The 10,163-nt window shown below is 55.4% G+C and overlaps 1 protein-coding gene across 1 annotated transcript; it reads right to left on the bottom strand.

The window, feature by feature from the left end:
* Positions 1 to 724: 724 nt before the first annotated feature.
* LOC144341488 (SH3 domain and tetratricopeptide repeat-containing protein 1-like) lies at positions 725 to 10,160 on the bottom strand. The gene is made up of 5 exons (XM_078005048.1): positions 10,010 to 10,160; positions 5,970 to 6,092; positions 5,108 to 5,264; positions 3,951 to 4,147; positions 725 to 1,123 (listed from the first exon to the last, which is right to left on the bottom strand). The coding sequence occupies exons 3-4, from the start codon at positions 5,241 to 5,243 to the stop codon at positions 4,044 to 4,046; spliced, it is 240 nt and encodes a 79-aa protein (XP_077861174.1). The 5' UTR covers positions 5,244 to 5,264; positions 5,970 to 6,092; positions 10,010 to 10,160; the 3' UTR covers positions 725 to 1,123; positions 3,951 to 4,043.
* Between the last annotated feature and the right edge of the window lie 3 nt (positions 10,161 to 10,163).

The raw sequence follows: 10,163 nt of genomic DNA, 5'->3' as shown, positions 1-10,163 counted from the left end.
GACTGGGATGAGGGCCGGAGGCTGGAAGGGGAGGGGTATGTGGGGACGGCTGGGGGGCAGCCCAGATAAGGCTTTCAATACTGGGTAGCAGCGTCTACACAGGCGGAGATCCCCGCATCTCACTTCCCGCAGGGCTGACCAGTGGTCAGAGGTGGGACTGGCCAGGCCCGGCCCAACCAAGTCTGGGAGCAGAGGACACTGAGTGAGGGATCCCTGGGGCCACCCTCACTGGCCTGTGGCTCTCCTGACACCACAAGAGAGGTCCAGGAGCTGACCTTGGGTCCTAATGGGGGACATCTTCCTGGCTGCAGGCTGGCAGGGTGGTGTGGTGGTCAGTGTACTGGGCTCTGCGTCTCCGCCCCTACCTGCTGTGTGACGGTGGGCCAGACACCTAACCTCTCTGTGCCTCTATTTCTTCAATGGCGAACAGGGACACTAGCAGCCCCCACATCCAGGCACAGTGGCCTGAAGGTTAAAGGCAAGGGCGGCACGAGACCTACAGCAAGAGCTCTGAGCAGGGAGAGCAAGGAGCTGCCCAGAGTTCCACCACCATCTCCCCTCTGGCCGCCGAGGAAACCGAGGCTCATGATGACCTGGCCCAGGTCTGTTGGACTCACAGTTGTTCTCATCCCCAAGATCAGCGGGCTGCCACCAGGGAAGGAGATGGCCCCCAGACACAGCCCAGGAAGCACACAGGGAAGGATGCCCTGGGGACTTCGGTATGTTATTGCAAAAAAAAAACCATTTATTGCTATTTGAACCCTGCTTTCATGCCTCCATTTCCCAGAAAATGAGCCACGGGAGACACCAGGAGAGGGAGGAGACCATCCTCCTTGCACAAAACCCACTCCCTCGGATGCTGTCCTCAGCGAGGGTGGCTGGGGGCCAACCAGGGGGCCCACCCGCAGAGTGGCAGAGGAGGCAGGTTGACCCTGCGGATGTTGAGCTCTGTGGCGAAGGTCCTGGCCTTCTGGTAGAAGAGGAGCGACTTCTCACGGTCCAGGAGGAAGTTGTGGGAGATGGTGGCCGGCCGCGTGTAGATCTTCAGCTGTGCCTTCTTGTTGCCCAGGTCCACGGCGGCTGCCAGTGCCAGCTGGTAGTACCCGGCTGCATCAAACGGGTCCTGAAGGGGACAGGTCATGCTCAGCAAAAGGGGGACTCGGAGCCCGTCTTCCCAGAGGCCGTTCCTGTCTCCAGGTCATTCCACATGTCCAGCCAATGCTGGCTCACCCCATGATCCCTGAAGCCTGTGACACTGCTGTGGTCTCAGCTGCAGGAGGTGGGGATGACTCTGACACCCCTGGAAGCCTTCCTGACTGCCCCTACGCCCCACTCACCCCAAGTCTCCTGCCCCAGTGCCACCCTCTCTGCAGGCAGTGGCTGCTTTCCCCATGGGCTGAGGTCAGGGCAGATCCTGCCTGCTCTGAGAGTTCCATGCAGGGCCCGTGGCTCCAAGCCACAGCAGGGGCACAGCGTTGAGTGACCCAGGCTCCCCTCTGGCCCCTGTCCATGCTGACCATTTCCAGGCCCTCCACGGGACAGGCCAGGTACAAAACCATCTCACAGGTGTTCTCTCTGGCAATGTTCCCTGAAATATTGACGGAGTGTGACTCCCCAGACATCCACTCCCATTTTCAATGCATCTTTGGCTCAAACTCACCATCCCTGGGTTGGGATGCCGTCTCCCAGACCTCCTCCTTGACCCTCCCATCCCCCACCCGGCTTCTCCCCAGGCGCCTCCTCCACATGGGGTCACCCAAGGGACCTCTCTAAGACCCATGCCTAGCCTGTCCCTCTTTACCATCTCAAGATGACTCCCAGGGCCAAGGACAAAGTCCAAGATGCAGCAGTCCATTCCCCCACTGCCCCGCCCCACACACGGCGCAGGGGCGTGAGAAGGCCCCGAGTCACCGCCACTGCTCATCCAATGCCCCCCGGCCCAGCCGAACACTGGACTCTGTGCTGGGTACGTGGCTGAGCCTAATGTCCTTGCTCCCAGTCTGAGGGACCTGGGAGTGAACACTGACCACACAGGGTGGCCCGGGCTGTGGCAGAGGGAAGCCCAGGAGCCTGTGGGGGGCCCAGGAGGCCCCAGACTCAGCCAGGGGTGGAAGGCAAAGGCTTCCTGAAGGGGTGGGGGCATCCCAACTAAACAGGAAGGAGCCAGCCAATGCATATGTCTCTGCGTGTGCCTGTGCATGTGTCTGTGCATATTTGGGTGCCTGTGTGTCTGTGCGTGTTTGTGTGCCTGTGTGCATGCCTGTGTGTGTGTGCGTGTCTGTGTGTGCGCGCCTGTGTGTGCGTGTGCCTGTGCCCGTGTGCATTTGCGTGTGCATTTCCATGTGCCTGTAGTGTGTGCAGCAGCTAGTGAGTGGCAGGCTGAGCCAGGACACACCTAATCCTACCTATTCCAGGGCTCGCTCTCACGTGTAGACTAAAGGGGACCCCTTTTTAGAGGCAATCGGCAAAGATGCCCATTTACCCCTGCCTCTCTGCCAGCCTTCCAGGCCCCATGCAGCCCGGCTTTTTCTCCTACTCCTCTGGGCCCTGGGTCCAGAGCCTACTACACAAGGAGGAGGGTGTAGCCTTGGAAAGACAGCCGCCCTTGGGGAATTCCAAGGGGGCCTCCCTGTGGGAAGCTGGCCTGCGCTGACAGCATAGTCACGATGAGGCCCAGAGGGCTGTGCATGGGAAGGAAGACTGTGCATGGGAAGGAGGGCTGTGCATGGGAAGGAGGTGAAGGAGGCCTCTGCCCCTCAACCCCAACCGTGGACTTTGGCCTCTCAGGTACTACTTGGCCCTTTCCTTCCTCCTGGGCAGGCGGAGTGGGCGGCAGGCTTGACCAAAACAGAGAAAGGCCTCTTCTGGGAGGCCCGTCCACCTGGGTCCCAGGCGAGCCCCTGAGCGGTGAGCAGCGTCCCTCTAGGTCTGACACTTGGCACCTCCCTGTCTGGCTGGGACTTGGGAGGCCACAGGGACCACTTCTGACCACCAGGTGTCGTCAGCACTGGGCGGGGGCCTTCCGGGCAGCCCCAGGCCTGCGGTGGGGGATATGCGGCGGGGTCTTAGGGCTGCCCCAGCTCCTCATGTTGTTCTAAGGCCCCCAAGATCTCGGCCGCAGGACTGGAGTGCCCTGGCCCCTCAGCCCATAAGGAGCACTGACGCGGTGCCGGTGCGATGCTGAGGAGGGGCGGTGCCTGCTGGGCAGAGGGGTGGAGACACCCCAGGTCTGAGTCTGACAGTCCCAGCTCTCCACCCCTGCAGGGCTGGGGGCAGAGGGAGCACAGCACCTCCCCTCGAGACAGACCCGACCCAGCAAGGCCTCAGCCTGGCTGGCTGGGGCCCCGCCCCACCGCACCTGCCCTGAGCTGGGGTTTCCCTGTCTGTGAACCCAATGGTAAGACACTGGTCCCACCCCACCCTTCCTGGGTGATGTGAAAATTCAAGGTGTCTTGGAACTCCAGGAAGGAGTTGCCCAGTGCAGGCTGGCACCCTGGGCAGGCTTCCTAGACGAGGCGCCAGGATTTGGGTTGGATCTTGCAACGTTGATTCAATGTGAGGATGATGCCGTCCTCCGAAATGTCCTTCTCCCGACCCTGTTTTCTTTGTTAAATGCAACTTGACACTTGACTGTCAAGAATCAGCTTTGGTGTCATCTCCTCCAGGAGGGCCCCCCGACTGCAATCCTCCTTCTTTATCCAGAGGACACCATTGCCTACTCATGTGTCAGCCTCCCTGGCTGAGACTGAGTTCTTGAGGGTGGGGCCTGGCCAGCTTGGGAGCTAGGTTGTATCTGCTGACCTTGCCGGCTCCTCCAGCCACTTGCAGAGCTCCATGGAGGCCACTGGGCCATTCCTAAGGAAGGCTGGAACCCAGGCCTCTGGGGTCTGGGTGGAGATCCCACTCCAAGGGGGCCGGGAACACCCCAAGCCCTGCCCCTCCCCACCCACCTTCAGGTCGTAGAAGATGATGTCACCGAGCACCTGGTACACATTCACGTAGTGGAGGGTCTCCTCGTCGAACTCCAGCGGCGAGTTGCAGAGCTATAGGGCCTTGAGGTAGAAGTGCTCTGCCAGCTTGCCATGACCCAGCTGATGGTGCAGGGCGGCCAGCCGGTGGTAGGCCATGCGCTCATTCAGCTGGTCCCCTGGGGTGGAGGCCAAAGGGGCAGGTGTGAGGATGTGGCTCCCTGGGGCAGGGAGGGCACAGGCCCCTCTGGAGCAGGTATGCAGACCCCAGGCAGTACACCTGGCTTGCCTGCAGGCACCTGCGGTCACCTGGGCAGCTCTGGCCGGTCCCTTCTGGGTTCCCAGACTCACTTTCCCATCTGCAAAGCAGAATTAATAAGGCCTGCCCCTGTCTACTGTGAGGCTTTGGCAAAGTCGGACTTGGATGGCCCAGCTCTGTGCCTACACATAGCCACCTGCCTATGCTCACTGGTTTTAACCAGGGGAGCCCAAAAGCCATGCAGTCCAGGTGCTCCCAGGCACCCCGGCTCCAGGCAACCCACAGACATAACATCCGACTCCTCCTGGGTGTGTCACAATCGGAGCCCCCTACTTTGGGGAGTCAGCTGCACACCTACTGTGTACTGGGCCACAGGGCACAAGGCGCTGGGGCATGCGGCCTGCCTAGGGTTCCCTGTCTCTGGAGGGGGACAGACGACCCTGGCACAGCACCAGGGGATGCCCGGCCTTAAGGGGCAGACTGTTGGAAGGGGAATTGGGATTTTATCAGCCAGAGAGCTGGGTGGTTGATGAGGGTGGGAAGGGTACAAGAGAAAGGGAATATGCCACTCAGCCTGGCACATACAGGGACCAACGAGATGCCTGGCATGTCTGGAAGGCAGAGGGCACACTGGGCGGCCCTTGTGGTCAGCAGCGGGAACAGGCAGAGGAAACAGAGCTCAGTCAGGCAGGGAGCTCTGCACTGCGTGAGACCTCGGGCTGTGCCGCACAGCTGGACGGGGAAGCCAGTTGGGCAGATCTGCCTGCCTGGACAGGAGACCAGGAAAATCCAGCAGCTGTTTCAGCTCCTGCCCTGCAGTCCTGGAGGCTGGGCTCTGGCAAAGTGTGGGTCCTGGCAGGGTAGGGCTCAGGGGACTTACCCAGAGTGATGCTGAGTGCTAGGGCCACGTAGGCAAACTCCAAGCACTCCTGGGGATTTTCCAGTGTGGCCAGCAGTGCCACCAGCTTGTTGCACAGCTGTAGCTGCAGCTCCGCCTTGCGGTTGCCTGTAGTCATTGCCAGGGCCAGGACCCGGTCCTACCACACAGGCAGGTGGGGTCAGGTTTCCCGTAGCACCCACCTTGCCCAGCGCCCTCCTCAGAGCTCAAACATGTGCTTGGAGCTTCCCACACCCCAGCTACACCTGCACCTCCACACAGCTCTGTGCTCTGGGATAACACACAGTTCAGACACCCAAGTTGGGGGCTGAAGAGTCACCTGAGGCCCATCCAGCTACACCCGGCAGCCTCAGACCCGTATTTCCCACCTGGCCACCGGGGGTCTGACTCGGGGGAGCCAGCACTCCTCTCTGCTCTAAAAACACCACATTTATCTGTGCCCAGGGCTGAGCCACACCGTGAGCTCAGAGGAAGGGAGAAGCCGTCCCACTTCGGGGTGCATGCAGACCCGGGCCTCCCACTGACATGCTGTGTGTCCTCTGACATGTCCCTGTGCCTCTCTGAGCCTCAGTTTCCTCATCTGAAAGATGGGGACAGAACTTCCCGCTCATGGTTGCTTGAGATCATCAGGTACAAGGGTAGAGCCATTGTCACATCCAGGCCCCGAGCGTTTGTCCCGGGCAGGGGCACGGTCAATATCATGCCCGGTGAGACCACTTGGAAACTAGCATGTGCATGGGTGGCCCTGCCTCCAGGTGGGAGGCCTCTGCCCTGCCACACCTGTGCCTCAGCCCTCCAGGTGCCCCCCTGAGGCCCACCCACATCAGCCCACAGGCCAGCTCACCCAGTAGAAGGACACAGCTTTCTCCTGCTCCCAGGCCCCACTGAAGAAGATGTCTCCAGCTGCCTCAAACAGCTCCGGCCCCAGGTTGGGGTCACCTGTGTACAGGACCACATTCTGTGCCACCTGAAAGGAGACAGAAGTTCCCTCAAGACCCACACCTGGTGAGGTGGCCATGCCCACCTTTTCCAGCCTCCTTCCTCTCACACACTACAGGTACACCTGAGCATTTTTCAGACCCTGTGCATTAGGGCTGCCCCCACCACTGGCATGAGGACAATGAACTGATGCACCTGAGTGCCAGGAGATGACTGAGCAGCTGCAGCCCAGGAGCCCGACACCTGTGAATCCTACCACCAGGGCTAGCCCTAGCCCACTCCCCCTGCACTCAAACCAGTCTCCGTGGCCCCCAGATTGCTGGGAGCCCATCCCCTGGCTCCTTTCTGCGTTGCCACATCCCTGCCACATCAAGAGTGTTTGTGGGTGGGCCTGGTCCCCTCTTGGCCATGAGCTCTTGATCCCTCTCCTCAGCTCAAGGAGGTATACAGCAGGTGCTCAGTAATGAAAGCTTCACCAGGCTCGTGGGCTTCACAATTTGTTCCGGATCACACTGTGTTTGGGAAAGCCTCTGAAAACAGCCACTATGATAGATTCATTTTGTAAGGAGATGTGCCACGTGTTGCTTGGAGCAAGTTCTTCTGTGTGTTAACTGAGTGGTCACATTATTTGAGCATGTGCTGTATTTGAGCAGGTGCTGGGCACTGTGAGGGGCTGCGCCTCTGCCCTCAGGGAGAAGATGCTGGCCACTGGGGGAGGATATGAGGGAACCAGTTGGAGGGAGGAAAAAGGCACACAACAGGTGCTCAGCAGTGGCTTAGGAATGAGTGGATGGATGGATGAATGGATGAGGAGATGTAGACACATGGATGGATGGATGAGTGTGTGGATAGATTAATGCTGGGATGGATGGATGGACGGATGGATGGATGGATGGATGAATGGATGGATGGATGGATGGATGGATGGATGGATGGATGGATGGATGGATGGATGGACGGACGGATGGACGGACGGGTGGGTGGATGGATGGGTGGATGGATGGATGGATGGATGGATGGCTGGCTGGCTGGCTGGGTGGAATGATGTGTGTATGTCTGTATGTATGTATGGGTGGGTAGATAATGTATGGATGGGTGGAGGGTAGATGATGTATGTGCATATGGATGGATAGATGGTAGATGAATGTATGGATAAACAAATTGACAGATAGATGAATGGAGGGATGGATTAATAGGTAGATTGGTGGGTGGATGGATGAATGATGGATGGATGGACGAACAGTGAATGGATGGATGGGAGAAAGGATGGATGGAAGGATGGATGGATGGATGAATGGATGGGTGAATGGATGATGGATGGATGGAAGGATGAACAGGAGGATGGATGGATGATGGAAGCATGGATGGATGATGGAAGCATGGATGGATGATGGATGGATGGATGAATGGATAAAAGGATATGTGGATGGATGATGGATGGATGGAAGGATAAACTGGTGATTGGATGGATGATGGAAGGATGAACGGACAGATGGATGGAACAACAGGTGAATGGATGGATAGACGGGTGAATGGATGGATAAAAGGATGGGTGAATGATGGATGGGTGAATGATGGATGGATGAATGGACAGATGGATGAATGGACAGATGGATGGATGAATGGACAGATGGATGGATGATGGATGGATGGATGGATGGATGGATGGATGGATGATGGATGGATGGATGAACAAATGAATGGATGGATGATGGAAGGATGGATGGATGAATGGATAAATGGATAGATGGATGAATGATGGATGGATGGATGAACAGGAGGTGAGTGGATGGTCGATGGAAGGATGGATGGATGACAGATGGATATATGGATGAATGGATAAATGGATGAATGGATGAATGATGGATGGATGAATGGTGGATGGATGAATGATAGATGGATGGAAGGATGAACAGGTGGATGGATGGAAGGATGGAAGGATGAACAGGTGAATGGATGGTTGATGGAAGGATGAATGGACGGATGGATGGATGAACAGGTGAATGGATGGATAGACGGGTAAATGGATGTATGATAAAAGGATGGATGATAAAAGGATGGATGGATGAATGGACAGATGGATGGATGAATGGACAGATGGATGGATGATGGATGGATGGATGGATGGATGGATGATGGATGGATGGATGAACAGATGAATGGATGGATGATGGAAGGATGGATGGATGAATGGATAAATGGATAGATGGATGAATGATGGATGGATGGATGAACAGGAGGTGAGTGGATGGTTGATGGAAGGATGAATGGATGACAGATGGATATATGGATGAATGGATAAATGGATGAATGGATAAATGGATGAATGGATGAATGATGGATGGATGAATGGTAGATGGATGGAAGGATGAACAGGTGGGTGGATGGAAGGATGAACAGGTGAATGGATGGTTGATGGAAGGATGAATGGACGGATGGATGGATGAACAGGTGAATGGATGGATAGACGGGTGAATGGATGGATGATAAATGGATGTATGATAAAAGGATGGATGATAAAAGGATGGATAGATGAATGGACAGATGGATGGATGATGGCTGGATGGATGATGGATGGATGGATAAATGGATGGATGGATGGATGATGGATAGATGGAAGGATGAACAGATGAATGGATGGATGATGGAAGGATAGATGATGGAAAGATGGGTGGATGATGGAAGGATGGATGGATGGATGAATGGATAAATGGATGGATGGAAGGATGAACAGGAGGTGAGTGGATGGATGATGGAAGGATAGATGGATGATAGATGGATGGATGAATAAATGGATGAATGGATAAAATGGATGGATGGATGGATGAATGATGGATGGATGGAAGGACGAACAGGTGAATGGATGGATGATGGAAGGATGGATGGATGAATGGACGAACAGGTGGATGGATGGTGGCTGAATGAATGGATGATAAAAGAATGGATGAATGATGGATGGATGAATGGATGGATGGATGGACGATACATGGATGAATGGAAGGATGAACAGGTGAATGGAAGGATGAACAGGTGAATGGATGTATGATAGAAGGATGGATGGATGGATGGATGGAAGGATGAGCAGGCGAGTGGATGAATGATGGAAGGATGGATGGATGATGGATGGATGGAAGAATGAACAGGTGAATGGATGATGGAAGGATGGAAGAATGGACAGAGAGATGGATGAACAGCTCAATGGATGGATGGATGATAAAAGGATGGATGATGAATGAATGGATGGATGGATGGACAGCTGAATGAAAGCATCATGGATGGATGGAAGATGGTTGGATGGATAATGGAAAGATGGATGGAAGGATGGATGGAAGGATGGACGAACAGGTGAATGGATGGACGAAGAGGTGAACAGAAGCATGATGGATGGACGGATGGATAGAAGGATGAACAGTTGGATGGATGATGGAAAGATAGATGGAAGGATGGATGGATGGACGAACAGGTGAATGGATGGATGGACAGGTGAATGGATGGATGATAAAAGGATGGATGGATGATAGATGGATGGATGGACGGAGGGATGGATGGATGGACGGAGGGATGGATGATGGATGGATGGATGGATGCGTGGAAAGACAAACAGGTGAATGGATGGATGATGGAAGGATGGAAGGATGGATGGATGGATGATAGATGGATAGATGGAAGGACCCACAGGTATATGGGAAGATGATGGAAGAATGGATGGATGATGGATGGATGGATGGAAGGATGAGCAGGTAAACAGATAGATGATGGAAGGATGAATGGATGGGTGGATGGACAGGTGAATGGATGGATAGATGGGTGAATAGATGGATGAGAAAAGGATGGATGAATGATGGATGGATGGATGGACAGATGGATGGATGGACAGATGAATGGATGGGTGGATGGACAGAGAGTGAACAGCACAGGGGTCCTCCTGCATCCCTTGCCACTCACCTGGATGTACAGGTCCACCAGCTCGCTCTGCTGCAGGCTGTAGTAGATCTTCCCTGCTTGCAGGCAGGCACGCGCCTCCTTCTCTTTCTTCTGAAGATCAATGAAAATCCCCAGACTTCATTTAGTGTATTCCAGAGTGGATTTGTAGGCCCTG

Source organism: Macaca mulatta, chromosome 6 (assembly GCF_049350105.2).
Source record: "Macaca mulatta isolate MMU2019108-1 chromosome 6, T2T-MMU8v2.0, whole genome shotgun sequence".
NCBI classification, from domain to species: Eukaryota; Metazoa; Chordata; class Mammalia; order Primates; family Cercopithecidae; genus Macaca; species Macaca mulatta.
This window is presented reverse-complemented; position numbering and strand designations above follow the sequence as displayed.

Coding starts and splice junctions, on each gene's coding strand:
- LOC144341488 (XM_078005048.1), bottom strand. CDS start 5,243: ATGACTACAGGCAACCGCAAGGCGGAGCTGCAGCTACAGCTGTGCAAC. Junction 4,148..5,107: donor AGCACTCAGCATCACTCTGG/GTAAGTCCCCTG, acceptor CCTCCACCCCAG/GGGACCAGCTGAATGAGCGC.